Genomic DNA, 26,805 nt, shown 5'->3' with positions numbered 1-26,805 from the left:
GAGTGTAATAGGTAAAAATATAAAGAAAGAAAACTAGTATTTCTGACAGTGTTGCGTTACCTGATAGAACTAGAAAAAGTCAACAAAGCATTAATTAGGCTGTGCTGTATTGTATCAGATTAACGATACTTCTTGACTGCTAAGGTCCTTGCGTCTTAATTAATTGTAGTTTGATTTTATTCTATATATATATTTTTTTACATGTAATTTCAATTTGAAAAATTGGTTTTATTTTAAATAGTGGTTTTTAGGTAATTACAAAAGCGAGTAGATTTAACAATTTCCTTTAAAATGAGCAAGGAAACAGCTGTTTATGATGTTTTAGTGCCCTGCTAGCAGCGGAGAAAAAAAAGGACACAACTGCCTTGCATGCCAAGAAATTGATTTTCCTTTATGTTCAAGCTAGGCGACTGTAACTATCACGTGTAGGGTTTTTAGCCATGGTGATTTTATTGTTGTGTTTATTTTGATCCAATTTAGTTTCAAAATAGTTTATTTTTGGTTACTATTGGCCGAGGTTCCCTCTTTATTAAATATCAGCTACCGCTGTAGCCATGATGAAACTCCAAGAACAGCTTTAGGGCTTTTCAGATCGGTACTCTTGGAATGGTTGAACGCAAGATATAATTCTAGCTTAAACACACACATCTAACGATTTAAAATGAAGCTGTCTGATTGGCTAAATTCCTAAAAGTTCAAATAAATTGAACATTAGTGCTAGCTCTAAACTTAAACGACACTTCCCTTTTGAGACCGCCATTTTAAATGTTCTATTTTATTTAGGATTGTTATTTTACAAAAAAGAGTATATTTTAATTGTAATCTTTCTTTTTTTTAATTGCACTTTAATTTCAACAATGTCTGAGTTTTGATTTTTCTGAAAACGGATTGCACTGCTGGAGATAGCCGCAGAGAATTCAAAATAATATATTTCTAACGATTAATTAAAACCAGTAACATAGAACAATAGAACGATTTTATTGGGCCGCACATCTTCTGTAAATAGGAAAAATTTCTGTAACTGGCAAGTATAAAGAAATTAATTTGTTAGGTTTTGTTCTACATAACTTCAAAATTTCAGAATTGAAGAAAGATCAGAAAAAAAAAGTTGAGAGATGAACTTGAAATGCCAAATAAACCTCACAAGTAGAAACCTTAGCCGAACCAAATGGTTGCTTTACTGAAATTGCTATCTTATGTCTTAGGGGACGTGTGTTTGACTCATGATGTCATCAAACCTTTCGCTTGATGCAAAGGTCAGAAGTGTGACTGAAATCTCAGCTGTCGCAGTTATGGAGAGCTTACGGTTACATAAATTCCCACGTGACGTCTGAATTTCAAATATAAGGTGATCGGAAAAACACCTCGTCCTGTAGCAAGCACGCATACAGACTAGTAAGCTAGCACAAGTAGGAACACCAGTACTAAATTTCAGTAGCGATGAGAACCAAAAAAGTTTAGAAGGGGTAAAAGAACAATTACTAAGTGGAAACAATTTACGGTTATTAACGTTATTGATCATTTTTCCCTTTCTAATCCGACGATTTTTATGTATAGTAACTGATTCCTTGATTATACGAGTTTAAGCATCTTGTTTTGATGAGGCAAAACCAGCTCCTCCTTTCTTTTATTAATCCATCTTCTTTGTACTGATGCCTCACTTCCAGTAATTAGGCTCATTTTAGGCTTCTGACTGCATCTTTTTTTTTTGGGGGGGGGGGATTTTTAACTATTTTGTCGGTTTATTTTATATTATTAAAATCCTCTTCTTTTTACATATTTCATACTGTTTTGACATTAATTGTTTGTTCAGAAATTCTACCTGTAGGAATCATTTATGAAATTTTGCTTTCCAAGAAAAGATAACGTCAAAAACTCAGGAGTTTTAGCATCTTATACTTGGGAAAATTTGATTTCCCCACATTCTTTCATATGGTAGTTACAGTTAAACTTATTGAAATCGAAATGAATCAATTTTTCTGACGCCGAGGGGCTCATCAAAGACATAGTTCTAACAAAAACTGGCAATTTACTGTAAATCAAAGTTGAAAATATATTTGAATCTTAGCTGTCTAGAATTTTTCCTGGAATGGGAGGGGACTCCTTCAAATGAAATTAGGGGGTTACTTCGTCTTTGTGCAATTAGCTCGTCTATTGGTGGGTAATAAAAGAAAGCCTCAGAACTGGATAAGAACAAGAACAATGTTTTGCTATGCTGTATTTTTATGCAAATAACATACATTGACTAACAGGTTCAGGCAAATAACGATATTCTGGAGTATCACATTAGCATCACAGTGTAAGAAGCAGATGTAGACTGCGATGTGCAAACGAAGACAACATACTAAGGCACATTCAGAATCACAAATGCAGAATTTCTTATTGTTGCAAATAACCACATTGTGCAATATCACAAGAACATCACAGGTTAAGAAGCAGAGGAAGACTACAATGTGCAAACAAAGATAGTGTACAGAACGTATAAGCGCACATTGTAGAAATTTACTATCAACGTATAGAACAAACATATTCTAATGCCTATAAAAGTAAGAATATTGCTAAAACTAATATTTTTGATGTTTTAAAATTTGATTGCTTAACACGACATATATAAAAAAAAAACTATACACACTTAACGAGCAACACCGATAATTATTTGCTAAAACTTTAACGAGTACGGGAAATAAGAGAATTTAAAAGTAAATACGAATTTTGCTTTTTTGGTGCTACAGTGATCAAGATGTATTAAAAATGATGCATATGAATTGAACTATTGGGCAAAAGAAAAGCTTTAATCCCTATGAATCGTGCCGCAACAATCACAATACCTTTCTCCCAGACATAAACAACAGATAATTCCATATGAAAAGAAGAATATTGCCAAGAGAAGGGCGCAGCAGCTGTAGTGAGTTGCGATCACCGATTGCAGACAAACTCCGTTTGAAGCATCGTTATTAATCACAGTCACATCTATCTCAGCTCTTGCTGTGGCTGTTGTATCATTTGAATTGGCAGCATTGGAATTGTTTGCGGCTGGAAAATACTGAGCAAATCGCTTGTTCTTGGAGGCATTGGAGATAGATATGTTTCTCCAGAGCCTGGCTTTAAATTTTGCGTTGGGTAGATTCGCTTTTGGGTGATTCTCCTTACACATGGAGAAATTACCAATGTTGCTACTGATGAAACTTTATGAGAGTAATAGGCTTGGGATGCATCTGTGTGTCCAATCTTATTCCAGTTAGTCCATATCCCAATGCGTCTTCGTGATTATTTATCGCGGTTCCTTGTTCCTTTTATTGCCTCCAACATAAATTGGTCTCCCATGGTTTGCTTTCTAATTAATTTAATTCTAAATATGCTTTATAATTTATAAAACTATGTGTTATTTGATAATGTAAAATTTTTGTTGTTGTTGAAATAAAAATTAAATTTGATTTTGGAAATATTGTTATTTCACTGAACATCATTTTGCTTGACAGAAAAAAAAAATAAGTTTGTCACAATGGCATTTTGGCTTTAACTCAAAAAGACTGAATTTGAGATCACATGGGTAAATGATTAAAAAACTGGTTTAGGGTTTGAGTAGGACTTGTGATAAAAAATATTAAAGTCTACAGGAATATATCACTTATATATTTTCTTTTTATTTATGTTTAAGTGTAACAGATTTGGCAATATTCACATTTCCTTTAAAAGAAGAATCGTTGCTATTGTCAGATTTACGTGCTATTGTCAGATTACGGAATCAAAGACTACACTTTTTGCACCATGCTTTTTGTTGTATATTTTTATACTTCGCATTCGAATTTTTATTTTTTTCAATTTCGGAAATTCTTTAATTGTATAAACGTTGTTTATACGTTACTTTTTTTTATAAATTAATAATGACTTCAAGAGGATCAAGCGGCAGCATAAGCAAAGAAACGATACTAAAACTCTTAGAAGATTATCATACTTTCAAACTACACTAAACTTTGAAACTACGCTTGTCATAGATTAATGAACATAAAGGATATTCCAGTGTTCCAAGTGAGTTTGGAAAATCCAAGTAAGCCTAACAAACATTACGCAGACGCACTCGTAAAAAATATTATCTTCATAAGAGAAATAACCTTTATAGGATCAAAATCGTTGGTGGCCAATCATTCTTATGCACACATTCTTATAGGAACTGCCCATGGATTTATTACCTGAATGTATACCAGATAATATTGACTTTTTTTTTAAAACGCCATCAGGTAAACAAACACCAGAAAAATAATGACAACAATTGTAACTATCAATTAGTTTAGATAGGTAGAACTAAACAATTGGCTTTGGCTGCTTTACTTTTACTTAGCCCACCTTTACTGGGGGCAAAGAGAAAGCAAAAGGAGCTTGATGTAACATATACTTCGTTTTTGGCTTACCATAAATTAGCAAGCCATAATTATCATAATTATGTATCACAATCATCATAGTTATCAAAATATCAGCAATTATAAGTTAATATTATAAATTAACTTGCTGCAAAATATCTGCCCGACGATAGGCGCAAAATGAAAAAAGACGAAGCGTATAATCTTCTGTGAATACTGGGGAAATCACATTTCATCCCCTTCCTAGAAAATAACAATCGGAGCCCTTTTGCTCCTCCATCTACCCCAAAGCAACTTTCCCAAAATGAACAACTCGATCCCCCAACTGTGAGACAAAACACGGTATTGTTTCCGAAACCACGCTTAAATTTCGTCATCATTCTAATTAAACCTGCCATATGCCTAGTAAAAAGTACTCTCTTGGTTTCAGGATTCAGGTACTCGCTGTAGAGCGTCAGGCAAATATTTTCAGAGCCGAAGATTAGTGATTGGCCGTAAGTTAGAAACACTTACAAATTATATGAAGTGAGATACGTCAATGGAGCTGCCACATCCTTATGTTCATTAATGTATGCTTTAACAATAAATTTATACTAATCAGTACTAACCACCGGAAGTTTATCAGTGTGCAGTACATCGTTCAAATTCAATTTCATAATTAAGATAATTAAACACTTTAGAATAAGATAATAAAATCCTAATTAAGGGCTAATGATCCATTGATTATTTTTGAATGGTCATCATTGGAGAGCGAAGATGAGCTCCAGGTGCAGGGTTCAAGTTAAAAGGGATCTTTCGTTGCCTTAGCTCTGGAAAGAAAACACAGTATAAAACCACCAAACTGTATTATAGTTTAACAATTTATTAAAGGTACATTTTGACTTTTTTCCCAAAGTCTCGCTTTCTGATTGGCATCCTTTTAATTATTCTCTTAAGATAGAATTTTAAACAATTAAGTATAAACATGTAACAATAAGTTGGAAAAAAGTTGAGCCACACTTGGATTAGCGTTATAATTTGCTTAGGATTAGCAGTCAAGAGACTGTTGACATCATGCCAATTTTTGCTCTTTAGCGTTGGATTTGTGCCTTTTTATGTCAAAGTGGAATAGAAAATCGAACGTAGTTTGTTTTTTTGGCAGGAATGTTATATATAATGCTGTAATACCCTCTAATGTTGAATTAAATATCTGTCAGCATTCATTCAGCCAAATAATTGATTCTAATTTGTCTACCATTTTTGAACACCAATAATCATTAAAAAACAAAATGTGACTGACATTTTTTATTTTGTCGTCAAAAGACGGCAAAATTTCGACATTTTACGGATCAAACGTCCGATGTGACGACAGAAAATAAAATGAAATGGTATAATTTATTGTTTTGTCGACAAGAGATGTTAATTCAACAGCATGACCTCCAAGCCACAGGATTTCAATGCTTGTCGACAAATAAGCCAATACTTAAGAATAACGTTTTTTTTTTCCAGATTTTAACGTCTCATCTATGGTACAAAGGAGGAAACTTGAAACGGTCAGAAATGGCTTTGAAAAGCTTGTATTACCGCTAACACTGTTGCCTAATAACACTGTCTTTATCTTTTGCCTAATTATTCTTTCTGATGAAGAAACTGTCGTTCTAAGCTTCAATCTTTTTAATTTTGCAAAGTTATGCCTTAATTCTTGAATCTCTTGAATCTGTTTTCATTCTGAGGAATGAAGTGATATGTGTGCTGTGGGGAGACAGGTCCCCTCTTAGCACAGAAAAAAAAAAATACTTCAAGTGTGGTATAGAGGATTATACTAATAAACTTACCCACAAATAGGAGAGGCATCCCTGCAAAAAAAAAGAACTCTCTTGGAAGGTTCGAAAACAGTGACCCTAAAATTTATTTTTGATAGTTTGGACCCTCTCCATCTTATAGAGATATTTCAAAGGGTGCAGTTTTACAGGGATGGAATTATCATTCTTGAAGTAGAATGATATACGGATATTACAAATGAATTAATAAAACGGCGACCAATGTATAAAAAAGGAAGTTTTGGCTTCTCTCCTATTTATGGTCGCTTTGGCTAAAAAAGTTCGTAGTAGCAAACTGTAAGTAAAGAGCAACTACTGAAAATAAAAACATAAAGTTGACAGCTATATATACATCAGTAGAATATATCATTTATGCTGACTCTAAATATGCAAACAAACATTAATTTAGAATTTGCTTTAAGATTTACTAGCCTATAGATTTCAGTTAATTTTGGTAAAAGGGGTTGAGCAGCCCAAACTAGTGGTATGATGTCTATGAAAATGCTACAATGACATTCAACATTATGAAAGCCCTAAAGCCACTTTCTACCAAAGGATGGTAACGAAAGCGTGTTTTTTATTCCTCTGGGATGTCCAGATCAAACCAGAAGTTGTAGTTTATTGAGAAGGGCCTATTAGAGCAAAATGTTCTTAATCTAATAATCTACCCATAAATAATTCATATTCATAGTTAATCTGCCCTTTAATTTATTAATCTAATAGTCTACTGATTTAATAGTCTACCCATGAAACAAAGAGATGCCAACAGGAGGTAATAGCAAAGTACCCCATTTCTGCCATTCTAAAGCCACAGTTTTAGGAAGATATCTTAAAATTTTTGTTTTCTTTTTGTATAGTCACTATAAAAATCTAATTTTTAAGCCTGTTTATATGTTTTCCACACCATTTGCAACCCTGTGATTTTGGGTATGGAGATGCAACAAAAGGTAAACTATCTCGGTGCTTCTCAGCGAGATATTATCTTGTTTTTCATTTTTGTTTCAATCAATCAATTTGCCAATTCTAAAAAAAGTAATATTTTACAAACCCTGCTAAATATCCCAAAAAGCATAGCTTGTTGACATTTCATTTTTTAACTTAAATTTAAACTTCAAGAGGTAGATAATATTACTTTAAAAGCGAAAATGCAATTGTTTCTTTGAGTTTGTCACGTTGCAGAATGTAAAAGAAAATTCGTTTTTTGGATGATAGCTGCAGCAAAAAATATCTTGGAAACATGCCAACATTCATCAGCAAAACATTATTTTTCCGATCTGTTTTTCTTCGCTTTTCTCAAAATTGCGTTTTGTATAGGTCTTTATCATTTTGTTTCAATTTAAACTTATAGAATTAGAAAAAACTACCTATAATGCTGTTGCCACTGCAAAAATAATCAGGGAAATTTCCCAGTATTTTTTAGCTAAGCATTGTTTTAGATATATTTTTCTCTGCTTTTTTAAATATAGGATCTTTATCATTTTTATTTCAATTTAAGCGTATAAAAAGTAAAAAAGCGTGCACGTAGACATGAGCAGTAACTTTAAAACGAGACGTTAAATCCCTCCCTACGAAATTGAAGTAGTTTACTAGCCTGGGCAAAAAATAAAAGACTAAAGAAGTTACATTGCTGTTGCTAATACAAAACAGCGATTTTTCCTGCTTTTCGACATCCAGCTCACAACGTCCAGTTCAGCGATTTTGACCATGTGGATTTCAATGCAACCTTTGTAATATGATCTGTCGAAATTGTGGAGAAATTTCAAGCTCTTTTTTAAAAATCTTGAAAGCTTATTTTGCAATAAATTTTTACTAATAAGATAAGTTCAGAGCTAATATTAGTTATTAGCTCTCAATACCCTTTCAAGGGAAATTATTCCTCGCCAGACAGCTCTGAATCACCTTTCAAGGGATCTAATAATAATTTATCTACTTTAATTTACCTACTCATAAGATAAACCAGTATAATAAAAATTAGCTCTGAGTCACCTTTCAAGGAAAACAATTCCTCGCCAGACAGCTCTGAATCACCTTTCAAGGGATCTAATAATAATTTATCTACTTTAATTTACCTACTTATAAGATAAACCAGTATAATAAAAATTAGCTCTGAGTAACCTTTCAAAGGAAACTATTCCTCACCAGACAGCTCTGAATCACCTTTCAAGGGATTTAATAATAATTTATCTACTTTAATTTAGCTACTCATAAGATAAACCTATTATAATAAAAATTAGCTCTGAGTCACCTTTCAAGGGAAATTATTCCTTATCAGACAGCTCTGAATCACCTTTCAAGGGATCTAATAATAATTTATCTACTTTAATTTACCTACTAATAAAATAAACCAGCATGATCGTTTTTTAGCTCTGATTCCTCTTTCAAGGAAATTTATTCCTCACCAGACAGCTCTGAATCACCTTTCAAGGGATCTTCTATAATTTATCTACTTTAATTTATCTAATAATAAGATAAACCAGTATAATGATTATTAGCTCTGAATTGCCTTTCAAGGGAAACTCTTCCTCACCAAACAGTTCTGAATCACCTTTCAAGGGATCTACTAATATTTTATCTACTTTGATTTATCTACTAATAACATAAACCTGTATAATAGTTATCAGCTCTGAGTCACCTTTCAAAGGAAACTACTCCTCACCAGACAGTTCTTTTAAAAACATACTTTCAAGCTTTCAGTTACTATGGGCCGTTCTTCACTTCTCGTCATAATATGCAAAAAAGTATATCTCTTCAATGTGGGGCTGCAAACATGTCAAAAGCCATCAGAAAAAATTATTTATTTATCTGTTGATTATTATTTGTGTTATTATATTTACTATTATTTATTATTGTTATATTTATTATTATTATCTCACTATCTGTGAAAACGTTTTTTTCATAATATCTTTTTTCAGCTTTATTATTATTGTTTGTATCGTATTAAATTATTTTCCATAACGAACTTTCGGATTTCCAACATAATTCGAACGCAAAGAATTATGCACAACTTGGCCCTACCTTTAATAGCAAGAAGCAATCTATTTCTTTGAGCTTGTCCTGTTACACCCAGAGAGTAAAGGTCGCATTCATCTAAAGAGAGAAACATGGCCATCGGTGTTTCAGCAAAAGTCGCTAAAAAGACAAATATGACTTAACAAAAACCTTAACAAGAGAATATAATCAATGAATAGATGAGTTAATTCTATTTACAGCTATCCAGCTAACAACCAATTCTTGAGTAGAATCTGAAGAGCAGCGGATATCTAAGTTGGAATTCATCAAAATAACAACAAAAACAGACGATTTGTTTGATCAACTATCAGCAGAGTAAATCGAACGACAGGTATAAAAAACAAACAAAAAAAAATTGCATATAGTCTTTTGTGGTTCCCGGAAAAATTTTTTTTTTGCTTCCTCCCCCTTAAAACAAAATTCAAATTGCCTTTACCCTCCCTCGAAAAAGAAAAATAACGAAAGTAAAACGCTACAAGACAGAATTTATAGGTGAAGATTATCGAGCGGCCGAGAGTTAATCTCATAGGTAGGTAGTTATACAGTTAAGAAGTATACTAGGAGAAAGGGTGGCAAATTATGGTCTGCATTTTTAGGTTTTAGAGGATTGTTTGATGAGAATAGAAGACATTGATCAAAACAACAACAACAACATTATTAAAAATAATTCATGCCGGCTTGACGATCGGTTATAAACAAAGCACAAATATGCTTGAAAAATGCAACCAGTACACAATTATTAAATTATACAACTAACCAAATCATCACTGAAATAAACACAAATAAAGAGCAATAAAAATGAGATAATAATAATAGCTACTGAATGATAAATATAATTAATGAATAATAAATTAAAAAAAATGAATATAATTAATAACAGAAGAAAGATCAAAATTACTTAAACTGTCTTCTCTCGTAACCCAGCCCCACACTCACCAACCACCCGCAAGGAGATACTTCTTTAACCAGTTTCAAATTGCGGCACACTTTCCGGTTCCTGAATTGAGTCTGGAAAGGTATTCCAGACCACCGGACCCGTTTGGCTTGCGACATGGGTAGAACGAACCGTACTTCTTGGCTCACTTACCATGTCTTCAGCAAATCTCATAGCATATCCTTGCTACATTTAATTAAAACGAAAAAAATTATTGAAAACATGAGGCGCGAAACCACTAAAACTCTGAAACACAAAAATTCAAATCTGAAAACCTCTAATGTCATCAATATTCAGAATTCTAAGTTTCCTGAAAATCGACTCTGTACTTAAAACTCCTGTATCATACTTACTAATTAACCTCACTGCTTTATTTTGCCGAATCTGAACTTGTTTAAAATTGCACTTAAAATTAGTAGCCCATTTCATACTTCCATTATTTACATACGGAGCAATCAAAGAATGAATATAAAAGAACAAAATATGAGAAGATAAAAAATGTTGAAAACGTCTTAAAATCCTAAGGCCACGCGCCACATCAGCGTCTCTTCTTCAGCTGAGGTTCTCAACGAGAATGAATCCTAGGTACCACCCTTCCTCAATCTGATTTAATAAACAACCATTTATTGCTATTTCACAGGGAAGATTTGAAGATACACCATCAGATTAAACAGAATACAATTACTCTTTACCACGTTAATGCTAAATAACCTAGTGCCTACAAACTCACTTAACCCTTGCAGAGCTCAGTTTGCTTTCTGGACCGATTATTAAAGAGTCTTCGCTGCCACAACAAGTGCTAAATCGTTGGTGAAAGATGCCATAGGCGCACCAGGAATATAGTACCGCATACTGTCGACATTCACTAAATACAACAGGGGTCCTAAGACGGAAGCCTGAGGAACTCCACATGAAACAGGAAAAAACCTTGAAAGATTCTCTCCTAGATTTACCCTCAATGACCTACCATTTAAATACGAACTAAAACAGTCCAAAAATCTCTCTTTTACACCCAAATCTCTTAATCTATCCAATAAAATGCTTAAATACACGGTATCAAAAAAATACTAATACAATAATCACCCTTTCCCAAAGCTAAATTAACAGTTTCTAAAAGATATTGTACAGCATGCAAAGTCAAGATTGGATATAGGCCTTCCAAAACGTTTTGTAGAAATATTAGTTCATATTTATTTGTCAGTTAAGATGGTAGTAATGGTTTCAAAATCCGTCTCTAGAGTTGTGGTATTGCTTTACTTGGAGTAAAGCAATGCTGTGGGGTTTCCCCAAGATTACTTTCACTGTATCTGAATGATTTAGATGATAAGTTTGAGCAAAACCAAGCGACAGTGGTATAGCTTAATTTGACGCGGTTTTTCTGCTCTAAAGTTTGCTGAGATATGTTGAAGCATACACTGCCTTTCCATGACGCATAAATTTTCTTTTTCTTTTTCTCTCGTAGATATACCTCTAAAGTGTCCAATAGCTTCTGTAGGTTGTTTGCTAAGTCAGCCAACAAGACAGTATCATCAGAAAACTTTACAAATAACAGTTCAAATAGAGATAAATCCTTTTATTAGACCGTTAAAAGCAATGACAAAAATTCTACATATTTCGATAACATACGCAGCGACCGTGAGTTTATCTGGTAAAACTCATATACTAGGTAAAACTTGTCTAGGACCTCTAAATTCAAAAATAAACATTCATTATCAATAAAGTAAAAATCAGAGCATCCAACGACATCAATCCCCGAAAACCCATACTTAGAAAAGAATACATACCTGACACTAAAGATGTCATAATACCAATGGCACCAATTAGGGGTGTGGTAGGGGTCAGTTACTAGATGGATTTTGAAAATAAACTTTTCAAAATTCTCATGTAAGAAGTGGAAATGTTCCTCCCCTCCTAGATTTTCAAATGAGTTTCAAAACTTAAAAATTTTAACAGAAATCCCAGGAACCAAATTAAGTAGCCAGCACTATTAAAAGCAGGAATCCAATTTCAGCAAAACTTATGAGAAGAGTAAAATATGGTAGAAGCATAATATATACTTTTAAAAGTTTCGTTTAATTCACTTGTAGTTTTTACTTTTTAAGAAACGTATAATTTTAAACATTAAATTAAATCCTATTTAAGAGTAATAGTTGCTCCGCTAAGGTGAAAATAGCTAGCCTGTCCTAAGTTTGCATAAGATTATTGCAAAAATCTGTGTATATGACTATAAGTGCAACTACTATAAGCCAACAAGTCAAGAACAAACCAATTTCTACTCACTTATATACCGCTGAAGGTCAAGTTTCCAGAGTAGACTCGAAACGTCATCGATGTCATCAAAAAAACCCGATGGAAAATTACCACTATCGGCAATGTTGGAATATGTCATTCCTACAGGATATTTATGCCTGGATGGAAAGCCGGATGAGTGAGCTTCATTTTCCGATCGATTCTGCTGGCTTGTCGATGGTTCCCATATTTTTCCAAGGGATGGCAAAGGAACTTGGGAGCTAAAGCTGAATCCCAATCCTGACCAAGAGGGAGTCGGTGTTCTTGCCACATCTGGCACAACAGGGGAACTAAAATGGCACGTTGACAATAAATAAAACTTTTTTTTTATTCACGCTCAAATATTAGCTTTACAATAAATTTGGAAAAATGTACTTTATAAAATGACATAATCAAAGTAAGAAGTTGTGTACAGAAATGCTCTTATAAATATATTTTTGGATGATTCCTATTTTTCCAAAGGATGTTAAAGGAACTTAAGAACTAAAGCTCAATTCCAATCCTAGCCACCAGAGATTTTACACTATTGGCACATGAAGTATCACAAGAGGACTAGGAAATCACGTTAGTGACACACAAGATTGTTTGTATTCATCCTCAAATATTACTCAAATATTAAGAAACTCGGAATACACAACTGATTTGAAATACTTAATATGATTTTTGAGTATATATTTGTATGCACAAGCAGTCTGTTAAATAAGGTTGTGGACGCCTCCAATTATTTCTAAGACATAACAATTGAAACTTGGATATTAAGGCTAAATTCCAATCCTCGCCCAGAGGGACATCATGTAGCATGTTTCTGTCTATACATCCTCCTATAACTAAGTTGCTAAAAAGGTATCCCATGTCATGAGAAAAAAAAAATCCATTTTCCACAATACATAGGACATCTATTATTGCATTTATACGAAACAAATCAATGAAAAAACAGGTAGAACATTAAGAGTTTTAGTGGGCTAATGTAGTTTTCATGAAAATTGGGAAAGCATATTAAAACAAAAATCAGGATATTACGACCTTCCCTTTTTTACTTTGTGTAATGCCAAACATGTGTGTAAACATTTTTTTTTATCTGAAGTGGGAGGGAAGGGGAGATTAACTACGAAAAATTATTTAATGCCTTAATTTATATTCAATCGTCAATAAGGGCATATTTTTGTAAAGTTCAATCCCTGAGATTTAGGAGGGGCGTTTCGATCCCTAATCGCCCAAGTACGGCCTGGTGAAAATGCTTTGGTCTTCGAATACCTAAAATAACAAGAAATTTTTCTTACATACTGCAAACTGTACGCATTCAAAAAGTTCTGGGTAATGAAATGTAAGTAAGAAGCGACGCTGGTCATTAGTAATGGAAACTCTAAACAAGAACTTTGATATCAATAGATATATCAAAAGGATCGGTTTATTATGCTTATTCCAAATATATAAATGCGCAGTTTACTGCTTTTAGCCACTATAACCTGTTTCTTTTACTGATGAATAATTATAAAAGAAAACTAAAAAATATGAGAAGCACATAAGTCAGTAAGTCATCACCCTCCACATGTCCCGGTCTTATCGGTCTAAAATATACTCAGTTTAAGTGTTTGGTTTAATTCCACATAGTCAGTAACAGATCAACTGGTGGGTGGAGGGGGAAGCTATCTTTCTGCGCTTTTTCTTTGCATTCATACAAATTCTTTAAGTCTAGTTCTCAAATTTATTTTATATAAAAAATTTTTTTCTGGTTTTAGTTCTTTTTGAACTCCAAACGGAAGCTGCGTTCTGAGCACACATACGAAGGATCAAAGATCTTCGATTTTTTGTTTAATTGTACCACAGAACACCCCCATAAAATACTAGTTTTCGAATTCTTTTCATGCTTTGAAAAAAAAATAATGCCATTGTTTTTTTGCATTGCTTTTTTAAAATCTTTCTGTCAGTTGCAAAGCCTTGCAAGCAACGCTTTTAGTCATTAAGTGTGCTATCGTTTGACATTGTATTTGATTTTTTCAGTTTTTCAGTTTTCAGTTTTTCAGTTTTCAGTGTTTCAGTTTTTCAGTTTTCAACTTTTTCAGTTTTATGCAATGTGCGATGGCGACAGGTTATGTTGGGCTAGGTGTGTTTTTTTTATCCATTTCTGAGATTCATTACTTAGTTTAACATAAGCTAATTTTGACTTTTACCATCAAAGCGTGCATAAGACTGAAAAAGCTGTTTCGCAAAGCTTATTGAATCCCAGCAGAGAAAAAGGAATTTCAGAAATTCTACGATGAACCTCGACACCAAAAGAAATGAAAAAACTTCAGAAACAGTAATTTCTTCCAAGTTAAAGGTAAATGAAATTATCAAGCAGTTATTAAATAGTTATATCAAAATATTAAACTGTAATTTAATAGGTTGAGTTGGCTAGAGGACATTCTGTGGATGAAGAATGACTGATTGCCAAAGATAGTCCTTTTCGTCCAACAGAAATGAGATCGTCCATGGCTGGGCTAGGAGGATATCATAAAGAAAGATTTAAGGGAAATGGGAACTTCCTGGGAGGTAATAAAGAGCATTCGCATAGCTGTGATGGCCTTAGGCGGCTTGGCGCTGCGGTGAATTGTTAGTAGTAGGAGTAGCAGGATTAAATAGTTATTATCAAATAGGACAGTTCAGCAAGCAAAAAACTGCATGGAATATTTATAAATTTTTTATAATAATTTTCAACTTTATGAAAACAAAAAAAAAATACTCAAGAAACTTTATCAAATACATTTTAAGAGTAACACAATTTTTAAATAAAACATGTCATGTCATTAGTGTCGAATAACCTGTTAGCTTAAAATTTATTATTCGTTCTCCACGTTTAAAAACGGCCATAAGTCTAAGCTTTCTGAGATGAAAACTATTAAATGCATGTAAACTTGCAAACAGATAAATAGTTGAAGATTTATCAAATGAATCCCAGTTATCAATGGGTTGATAGTTATCAAAAAGTTATCTGGCATTATCAAATATATAATTTGAAGTTCATGTTCCTGTTTCTGTTTGAACTATTCCTGTTCAAGCAACAACAAATTAAGGCAGAATTACACCATCTGACACTCTTAATTTTGAAAGCTTCACAATTTCCTCTCCAGTTTTGGACGAGGAATCATTTTTCGTCAGAACAAAGGATTGTAAAAATTTCAGTGAGGTGAGGAGGTTTTGAATAATTATTTCTCAGAAATGTGGAACGTATATTTCACTGAAATAATACATTTCACATTTTACCAGTAGAGTAATGAGGTATCTAGAAATTGTGAGTATTAAAAGAAAATGCTAGTTTATTATGTAATGATTCATTTAAGTGTTTTCATTGTGATAGGAATTTGGAATTTGGAATTTTGGAATTTTGGAATTTGGAATTTCTGATAGGAGTTTGGATGAGTAGCGATCACTGATGTAAGTTTATGCTGTTTGGGCTTTTTGTGTACATAGCCATATTTTTGACTTTAAAATACATCTGAAAAAATATAATACATACGACAATATATACATAATACATAATTTTATACACAAGTATACGATAAATATTATCTTATACTTATGGTACGTTAATTAAAGTAAATGTTAATCACTTAAAATCAAGTGCCTTTTTTTCTTTTTATTGTCTTTCAGCAGGGGCGGATCCAGGGGGCTGGGGTGACCTTAGGTCCCTCCCTACAAGATTTTTCTGGCGCCCTCATTCGTATTCCGTTCTTTTTTCGTTTTTTACTCTTTTATAAGTATACTTGTCAATTTGATCAATTGTTCATAGATGTCTTTTTGTTACCCAATTAACAAAAAAAGAAAAGCTTTCTTATGAATGTAAAGAGCAAAGTTGAAACTTAAAACAAACAAAACTTATATGTCTTCAGCCGGTTCAGTATGGATATCTGCAAAATTGGCATACAAATCTTTGGCATAAATTTTGCATAATATCTTTGGCATAAAAATATCTTTATATCTTTGGCAAAATTGGCATAAAAAAATCTTTGACTGCTGCAAACATTTTTCTACGAACATGGAAATTTACCCGATTTCACGAAAATGGAAGCAACTGTTGAAGATAAAATTGGTATCTTCAACACGTCTCATAAACATGGTAACACAGTTATAGCTATTTGTCAATTCACAATGACATATTGAAAAGTAGCCTTGTACCTAAAAGTTCAAAATGGATAAACATAAAAAATCTGGACACGAGCATAGAATGGATAAGAGACGAAGACTGATGGCTGAATGTGCAAGGGGATCGAAGGATACTTCCAGATATTTTGGTAAAATATTCGAAAATACCCAGAAATCGAAAGGTAAGTTTTAACTAATAATAAGCCCCCTCCACCCTCAAAAAATCCTTAATTTTAGTTCTTGGACTAATTAAATATCGAATTGCCCAATAGGACTTTCGTGTGAATAAATCTATCTATATATATTTATTTTAACTATATAGCTAGTTTGGTTGAAATTATTGAATGAAAGAGTTAAAAGCAATTTAGGCCAGGAACAGATACATAAGGTCGGAGGGGGCGACCCTCCTCCTAAGACACTTCTGGCGCACTTATTTCATTCTTTTTTCTTTTTATTTTTTAATCTTTTTTACAATAAACTTTTTAATTTGGTGCCCACCTCGAGTCACATTGGCGCCCTTGGTTCACCAGGCCCCTTACCTAAGATTTTGCTCTTGATCTGTTAGAGATTCAGACATGAAACTGCTCGCACGATCAGTTTACGAATCATTTCGTCATAGAATTATAAGATAAACCTCGTCTTCATAAAAAAATTAATCATATAATTAAACTTGCTTGCTTGATCTTCATCTTCAGAATGTGTTTTCTTTTTTCTTTTTTTTGGCAGATTTGTTTTATTCTCTTTCTTGTGAGCCTGTCGATTTAGGGTATGGTGTCTGGGCTTTCAATGATGAGGATATGACAAAACAACTTACAACATTAATTTATGTTAGGGAGTAATTTTTCTGAACTGCCCCTGTTCACTCCCCACTCAAAAAATTCTTAATTTTAGTTTTGTGACTAATTAAATAGCGAACTGTCCAATAGGAATTTCGTGTGATAAATCTGATCGATTTATCTATATAGGGAGTGTATATAGCTAATTTGGTTGAAATTAGAAGAATGAAAGAGTTAAAAGCAATCTACATTACAATATTGATACTTTGTGATAATGTACATGACATTATTTCAGTATGAAATATCTATTCACACTAATATATTATATTTTTCTCTATCATTATTAGACATGTATGGTTTTTGAAGAAATTAGGAACTTTAAATATATTTGGGTATTAAACCCTGCCACGGTATGGGTAGGGTTTATAATAAACATTATAATATAAATACTTTCCTTTTCGAAAAAAAAAAATCAGCTTTGACAGTGGGGGACACGACCCAATCCATGTTTTGTTCCTGGTTCCGATTAAAGAATCCACGAAAAAAGAAGCCTTTGACGCAAGTAAATACCAAATATTCATTTGCTTGTCTTGGAACGTCTTCAAAATATTTTCTAGCTGCCAAAGCAACAAGGCAGGACCCCCACATTTCAAGTGCTGCTCAGATATTCCGCAGCAACCAGGCGTGCGATAGGTTTTCAGTCTCTTTATAGAAAATGTTGGAATCTTGTTGCGGATCAGGGGGCTGCTTTACAATTCTCTACCTCTTGTAAAAACAATTGTATTTCTACTCTTAGAAATTAGAGAATTCTCATTAACTGATTTTTTTTGTCCAACTCTAAAGACAAAAAATTAGTCTGGTCTACTCATTCAGGAAGTCTCAATGAAGCCATAGTAATTTATTCAACAAAGAATCTGGTCGCATCTATTGTTAATACGCATTTTACTGCTATAGGAAAATATTATTGGCTTTCAAAGAGGTTTCTTTTCATTTTACATCAGCACCAACCAGATTCACACAAAGGAACTGGTCTGACGAAAGCGTTATCTACATTCCCCCCTATCATTACGATCGAATCACATTGGCACCCTTGGTCCAGTGGCCCCCCAAGATTTTTCTCTAGATCCACCCCTGCCTTCCAGGGAGGCAAGGCTTTTTTGCCTTTTATGGTATTTTTTCTTCTTGATATATGGTTGAATTTTTAACAAAATGTGCCTCTAGGCTTGAAATATAAAAATCCCAAAAGGCCTTAGGAGTCAATTCAAATCCTGAAAACCACCTTGGTTAAGTCTGGAGTCGACAAGAATTTTTTTTTTATCAGTTTGAAGCTGATCTACGTATACAGCTGCTGAATATGTTTGAAAAATTTTGATTATTTTTCTCTTTCGGTGTATTTGGAATTATTTTTAAATATTCAACTGATTGAATATAATATATTGTGATCGTGTAACATTTATTTTAATTGTGTTTATCCGCACAAATTCACACACTTTTGGTGGACTGCTATTTGTTTGGAATAAAATACTTTAATACTATTAGACCCTCGTCTAGCTACTCCATTGATTCAGACGGCAAAAAACGATGTATTTATGGGGAAGAGGTGCCCAAATATAAGGAATGGGATTTTTTTGTGCAAAGCCATATTTTTGGCTTTAAAATACACTTTATCTCATCTTATACTTATGGAACGTTAATTAAAGTAAATCTTAATTAATGAAAATTAAGTGCCTTTTTTTCTTTTTCTTGTCTTCCAGGGAGGCAAGGTTTTTTTTTCTTCTATGTTATTTTTACTTCTTGATATCTGGATGATTTTTTTGGGAACATTTTAATGCCTATATTTACTTTTTGTTAATTCGAAATGAATAAAAATATTTCGTAAAAAATCAGAAAACAATAATACTTCGTTTTTTTGCTGAAGAATGTAAATTGAAGGACAACTCGTCAATGAATGTTTTCGGACCAAGGGTTTTTTTTTCTTAGTGTCTGGATGAACAATAACATTGAAAACGAAATTACTTTTTTATAGCTTGTCCAACTTCTGATTTTTTGTCCGCCCAGAATGCCAGAGGAGTTCGGTTAATCGGAGTAGAAAGTTGTCTTGATAACGTGGATCGGCCACTTCTAAAGTCATCTTGTCCAGATGTTTTTCCTGAACCTCCATTAATTGTCATGCCGTTTACCAAGTCCTCCAGATCTATACGAACAGAATCATCAACTTAAATTCTTGTCATATTTAATGCTCGTTGCTAATATATTTGTTCTCACATGTAATCGTCATAACACAATTAATTGCCACCAATTTAAATTGCCACAACAGTTTAATAAGTGTTGTCGCAAATTATTTTAATCGTTGTCACGTCAATTTAAATAGCCAGTGCTATATTCACTTGGAGTACGTAAATATTTGTTACATACACTCACGGGCATAGCTAAAATGGAGAATGGGCTAGTATTCCATCTCCCCTATTTTCTAATAGCAAGTGTAAAGCTAATTTTCCACTAAAAAAGGAAAATTTGCCAGGTACCCTATACTCTGTATTGCATGCTCTATACTCTATATCTATATCTACACTAGAGTATGCTCTGTACTCTATACCCTATACCTCTTTGCTTGGGTTCTTCATCTATACCATGTTCAGCAAGTATTAAATGGTTGGGTCTCTCTTTTTCCATGTCACTTTCATCTACTTGCTCCGCTATTACGTCCAAAGTGCTGAAAAGTATGCGGGTTGGATACGCGAAAATTTCACCAAATCGTGGTCGGTATAACCGAAAAGGACTATGCCGTCTTTATTCTAGTTTTTGCGCCCCTGCTGTTTTTTATCTTTCTGGTTTTGCTTTCCTCCTTCGCAAGAAGGATACAAAAAAAATACGCTCAGGATATTTTAAGTATTGCAAGTATTTGCTGCGTCTGCCTCGGTGGTATCGGAATCATACAGTCGTTTCTAAATTTGACATCGTCGATGCGCCATCGCGACTGAAACATTTATCTAAAGATATATGTCTTAAAACTCGGCAAATGATTGGTGTTTTTGACCCTCTTTGGCCATTTTTTGAATTGAGGTAATTTACTTATGTTGTATGTTGTTATGCTGCTATGTTATTTATGTTGTCATGTTTTTTTTTGTTTTTTGTGTGTTTACTCCACAGTTTAATGTACTTTGTGGGTTGTAAATAAATTATTATTATTATTATTTTTAATATTGTTCAGTTAGCCTACTGAAAAATTCTTAGATGTGCCTATGTATGCAACGGAATGCGCCTACCTGAGTCTTTGGGGTAGATAACATGGGCAAATAAAGAGTGTCGAATCTTTGGGGCTTTAACATACACTCACAGGCGTAGCTAAAATGGAGAATGGGCTAGTATTCCATCTCCCCTATTTTTCAATAGCAAGTGTAAAGCTAATTTTCCACTAAAAAAGGAAAAATTGCCAGGTACCCTATACACTATACTCTGTATTGCATGCTCTATACTCTATATATATATCTACACTCTATACCCTATATTGTTCAGTTACACTCGTATGAAAAATTCTTAGATGTGCCCATGTATGCAACGGAGTGTGCATACCAGAGTCTTAGGGGTAGATAACATAGGCAAATGAAGCGAATCGATTCTTTGGTGCTTTAACATGCCCTTTATAATAGCTAAAAACTAATCACGCCTTACACTTTTTCAAGTTACACCGTCTAATAATGAAAAAAGATAATAAATAAAAATAAGAAACATATTTTGTACTTCTTAAAATACGAAAAAACTGACTTAAAAAAATTCTAACCAAAATGGCCTGGAACCAAACGAGATGCAAGCTTTTGATCTCATTCTTCTCAGCTCCTACGTACAAATTTGAAAAGCAAAATTGAATATTCCCCTCTATGTTAATTCAGGTAAAACTTCAACTTTTTACATTTAACCCTTTCACATTTTTGAGATTTTTTAACCTTTATTCTAATCTAGCGTTACTTAAGGTCACTTTCTACTATTTTTCCTGTATTGAAGTTTCTTCTCACACTGAGGATGAAAAGGGTCCCTGCCGAAATTTGCTCTTTCTTTAATATTTGTTTCCTCGGTTTTAAATCATTGCTCTTGCTTTACTTTATCTAGTCAATATGGTCTTACATAGCTACATTAGAGAATATAGTGACAAAATCATGCTTACTCTTAACACTGTTGACATACGCTTCATCTGATGGATCAATCATTGACATGTCATCTGTAGGACTAGATATACCACTGCTGGAACAACTACTAGTCTGTGTGTTTCTATCAACAGTTTGCGCACCTGGAAATTTTCATTACATGTCAATATTTTGATAATTATATTTTGAAATGAGAGCCTACCTGGAATTTTGATAACCTTTCTTTTTTGGTTTATTCTTATAAATGTTTTTTTTTTAATAGGAATAGATTGAAACTGTTGGAGCCTTGTTTTCAAAACTAGAACTAATATATCCAGAATATTAGTACTATTTTTCATTTGGAACCGCTTCTTTTTAAGACAATTCTTAAGAAAGAGAGTTCTTACTAAATTTAAGCAGGGCCACTTGATCTAAGGACCACTCAGTTGATAAGAGGGAGAGGTATAGTTAACAGTTTTTTTTTATAAACCTTCCTCCCCTAGAGCGTCTGCATAAAAATTTATTGTTTTGGTGTTGTTTGTAACCATAACGTTACCCTACTTGTTCTAACAGTAACAAGTCTATTTCTGACAAGTCTTTTGTCTGTAAAATAAGTGTAGTCGTAATAAAGGTTCTTTGGGCTCTGGGGCACCAGAGTGGCACCAGTGGATCAACTGCAGATCAACAATTTTCGGGCTTTGATTTAAATTCTTTTTGGCTTTGAGAGCGTGGTGAAAATCCTGCACACTTAAAGTAGCTGTTAAGATATAAGTAGTTGAATAGTTTTAACTTAAATTATGATTGAATATGACAAAAATATTTAAATTTGGTTTGCCGTCTCTTTTCTTTAAAAGGGTTTTTCTGTTTTACTCTTTTAAAAGCAATTTTAAATTGTGTAACAGTTTTGTGCTTATTATTTAACACTGTAATAACTCAATATAATTAAAATATAGAATTTAATAATGTGTAATTTTAAAATTAAATTCAGTTAAATGTTTGACTTAATGTTTCAAACAAATGTTTCACTTTGTTTCAAACCACAGTGTGAATTTATCTTTAATCATTTTGTACTGATACTTTTTTTTTACTTGTGTTTTTTGGACAAATTTGAAAATTCTTGAAAAACACAGGTTTCCAATCCATAAAAAGTACATAAAAAGTATATGATTTATGTGTGACAAAAACAAGACATAAAAAGTCAATGATTTATATGCAACCCTGAACGCTCCTACATAAGACCACTGGGGGAGTCTATCGATTTCTGTCCATTGCTTGTGTACTTTGGACAATTTTAGTCTTTGTTATTTTTTCATTTATTACAACTGGCTGATCCATTATTTCAATTTTCCTTTTGAGTTTAAACTTTAGTTTAAAGAGTTCATTAAAGAAAAATGAATTACAGACGATTTTTTTAAGTCACATATTATAGATGCGACTTTTTTTCGGAAATTTAAATTTTCGTTCCAACTCCATCAAAAAGAAAAGATCTATCAACTAATCCAATTTGTTTTTTTCTTCTGATTCGGTTTCAAAGATATCCAGAAGTTTCTGTTTATATCCGAATTTCCCAGCACTTTCTTTTCCAGTTACTGAAAACAACCCGAGCCTCTGAAATTCAATTTGATTACATTATCTTGAATGCTTAAACAAAACCTTCCGTTAATAATAATAATAAAAAAAAAAATACTTCAGTCACAAAAAAATCAATTAATTTTTTGCTATCCCATAAAAGTCAAGTTGTGTTATATACCACCTATTGAATTACTATAATTGATTTAGAATGTTGCAGCCCGGTTGAGTTAAAAAATAAATAATTATGATGCCCAGGCAGCGAGATTCTGTGCTGTTGTTGATTTTTCTCTGGGTAACTTTGATTTTTCTGTTGACTGTTCTGTTGTTTAATGCACAGAGTAAAAAATAAAAAGTTTTTTTTTTTTGCAAAAAGTATTCAGACTCAGAAACTTTCCTTGCTTTTCAATGGCCTAACAGTCCGTTCATAACAACCAATCAGGTTTTGCACTTATGTTACTCGCTCAAAATTTGACACAGCAAAAACTGGAAGATGCAACAACAGAAATGACAGATGCAATAAAATACATTTAAGGAATAATGCGATTGGATAGCAAAAATACGTCATAAAAACTAACAAATGGGATTAATGTATGATTTTCAATGCGGAGGTATAGGGCAGCAGTATCGCTTTTTTTTAAAGTATTACATTACTAAAACGAAAAAAAATAAATGAATATGTAAAAAAAAGTGTAAAAAAGCTTTCAAAATATCAGCTCTGGAAGTTCAAAGACTCGAGCTGAATTGCTCACTTTAAATTATAATTTTACAAGACCATTAGCCATTGCAGGAAGAAATTTACACTAAAAAGTTTAATATCTTCAATGTTAACGAAGGGGTGTGATGGAGTCATTAGGATGGTAGCCCCTTCCTAATATAGGATAAATTATTTCTGCTATAAGTTATAACGTGGTTCTTTAAGTTTAACTTTCTAACAAACAGTTTTCTTAATTTAATCAGATTTAAATTCAATCTAGACTCCATTGAGAGAGAGAAAATGTTTTTCGACTATAAATTTCACATGCCTTCGTAAAACAGCTCCTTTTCCTTACACTAGACCAAATAAAGAGGTTTAATCCCCTGGTTAATCTAAAAAGAAGTCTGCGCATTAAAAGTACGATTTTATCCTTATCATTGTTTAAACTAGATGACGGTAATCTTATGAACTCGGGTGCAATCAGGGTTGCCACCCCTATTGATTTGTCATTAATTCTAAAGCTTTGATTTTTCACATTGCCTAAACAAAAAAGCCACTAAATTTGTATATAAATCACTAGATTGTTGAAGAAAATCACTAAATCAACGAGGAAATCACTAAAATTGAGCATTTCTTTGTCACAGGGTGGCAGCCCTGGATACAATACTATACTAGCTGAAATTCAGTTGACAGGCTAGCCCTACAAAGTCTGTAGGATCTCCCTTTTTGGGAAATTCGTCCAAGTCGTTCACTCAGGGCAAAGAGTATGGAAAAGAGATAAAAAAAATTAAAAGTTTATGCTCCGAAATTACTCAAACAGGAACTGAAAACTCATAGTGCCACTGACGGTAAAGCGTTACCTAGCAACACTAACAAAATTCAAAACAAGCTTTATTTTAATTAAAGTTCTGAATTCAGCCAAAGGTCTATTTTACTCTGATTTAACCTGAAATTTTCTTGTTTTAGGCCTATTTTTCGTTTTTAAACAATTTTTATTGATTTTTAGCGAAGAACAGCTTGGAATCATGAAAATATGTTCTGATGGAATAATAGTCTATTTTTAGTTTTCAAATCTTTTATCTGCTGTAAAAAAGTGGGGCTGTAAAAAATTGCTGTTATCTGCTGTAAACAAATTCGTCCAAGTCGTTCACTCAGGGCAAAGAGTATGGAAAAAAGATAAAAAAATTAAACTTTTATGCCCCGAAATTACTTAAGCAGGAACTGAAAACCCATATCGCCACTGACGGTAAAGCGTTACCTAGCAACACTAACAAAATTCAAAACAAGTTTTATTTTAATTAAAGTTCTGAATTCAGCCAAAGGTCTATTTTACTCTGATTTAACCTGAAATTTTCTTGTTTTAGGCCTATTTTTCGTTTTTAAACAATTATTATTGATTTTTCGCGAAGAACAGCTTGGAATAATGAAAATAGGTTCTGATGGAATAATAGTCTATTTTTAGTTTTCAAATCTTTTATCTGCTGTAAAAAAGTGGGGCTGTAAAAAAATTATTGCTGTACAAAAGCTGTAAAAAAAATTGCTGTTATCTGCTGTAAAAAAAATTAGTCCAAGTCGTTCACTCAGGGCAAAGAGTATGGAAAAGAGATAAAAAAAAATTAAATCTTTTATCTGTTGTAAAAAAAAGTGGGGCATGCTCTCGAATTCACAAGAGAGGCTGTTATAAAAAAAATGAAAATCAAACAGAACAACGAAAAAAAAATATTACAAAGAATTACCAAAACCAGATGGATTAATAAACTTGACTAATGAATTAGTGCGATTATTTTAATGAATTTTAACCTGTTTTAACTCGTTATAGAGTACTGAGGGACAGGTTATTCAGAAAAAAGGCTCATAAGAAAATAAAGAGTGAAAATTAAATAGAATAATACATCAAACAGAGTAAGCTAAATATAAGTTTTTAATAGAATCAGATGGACTAATAGGTCTGTTTTTAGTTTAAAGCTGTTTTATTATAATAGTAGTGAGGAATGAGTCAGAACGCAGAAAATATGCTAGTTAAAAAAACAAACTTTAAATAAATGAAATAGTATATCAACTCAAAAAAGAACAAATAAAAAATTACCAAATTCTGATGGGCTAATAGATTGTCCATACAAGTAGTCATGTAGGCTAAAGTTGTAGACAAAACTGTTTGACACATTGTTGAAATTGCTTCCAGGAAACGGTGTAGGTGGAGAAGGAACTGGAATTTGGGTGAGTGAAGGCTTAGGCGATAGGTGGGTGGGATACAAGAAACAGCTTGGCGACAGTGGAGAGTGAGTCGGCATCATCGAACGAGGATCAAGAAACATGGGAGCTCCCTTTCCAGTACTTGGTGTGTATACTACAATAGAAAGATTTCAACATTAGAGGAGCTAATGTTACTCAAGGCATCTGTTGAAGAAACAGAGGTAAAAATTTTGAAAGTAAAAATTTTTTAGAGTAAATATCGTTTCGGTGTTTAGCGATAGCATAAAGATAGAAAAAAGATTTATTTTGCAAGGAAAGGTCTAGTTCTATGGTCGTCTATTGAGTTTTTACATAATGAATTTCCACTCTAATGAAGCTTCACAAAATATGGTATATTTAACAGAGAAAAGGTTAGCGAAAAAAAAGGAAAAAAAAGGAAAAAAGGAAAACTAAAGTAGGAAAACTTTAGTTTTCGATATCAGTGTGCTTGTATCTATCATTCTAGCCTTATTGGTGGTATTTAGTTTCGCCCAAAGTTGGTGTTTAAGAATTTCTTTTAATTTCTATTAAAAGTGCAAAACGGAAATAAAACTATAATTTTTTACCTCACTGAAATTGTGAATGTTTTTTTTTTTTAATAAAAATTGAATCAAAATAGTGTCCAAAATAAAAAACTACAGATAAAAATAAATTTCATCAAAATTTTCTTCTTTTTAAATCCGTTCCTACGATACGTATAGCAACTATGATAGCTTAATGAAATATTTTGGTGAATTGATCGGTAATACTCAAAAGTACTTCAAACCACCCACCTGAAACAACCTATAAAATAAATAAAATATTCAAATTTAAGGCAACAAAACCAAACCCAAACAAACCAAATTCAAAAGGTCCTAAAAATAAGAGTGGATTTACCACCCCTTCATATGCACTTAACC

General features: G+C 32.8%; 1 protein-coding gene across 2 annotated transcripts in view; it reads right to left on the bottom strand.

Moving 5' to 3' along the window:
* Window positions 1-3,806: 3,806 nt before the first annotated feature.
* LOC136043859 (protein bicaudal C-like) overlaps window positions 3,807-26,805 on the bottom strand; it is a 73,609-nt gene continuing 50,610 nt past the window's right edge. Inside the window, exons 10-15 of one of the 2 annotated variants that reach the window (XM_065728808.1) lie at window positions 25,761-26,021; window positions 21,450-21,572; window positions 19,304-19,481; window positions 12,381-12,679; window positions 9,173-9,286; window positions 3,807-5,167 (exon numbers count right to left, since the gene is read on the bottom strand). In XM_065728808.1, the coding sequence (XP_065584880.1) occupies window positions 5,082-5,167; window positions 9,173-9,286; window positions 12,381-12,679; window positions 19,304-19,481; window positions 21,450-21,572; window positions 25,761-26,021 (1,061 nt within the window). In that variant the 3' untranslated portion in view covers window positions 3,807-5,081. The remainder of the gene's footprint in view (window positions 5,168-9,172; window positions 9,287-12,380; window positions 12,680-19,303; window positions 19,482-21,449; window positions 21,573-25,760; window positions 26,022-26,805) is intronic. The other variant, XM_065728809.1, reaches the window with a different exon arrangement.

This window comes from Artemia franciscana, chromosome 2 (assembly GCF_032884065.1).
Source record: "Artemia franciscana chromosome 2, ASM3288406v1, whole genome shotgun sequence".
Taxonomy (NCBI): Eukaryota; Metazoa; Arthropoda; class Branchiopoda; order Anostraca; family Artemiidae; genus Artemia; species Artemia franciscana.
The sequence above is the reverse complement of the archived record's forward strand: the minus strand, read 5'-3'. Positions and strand labels throughout refer to the sequence as shown.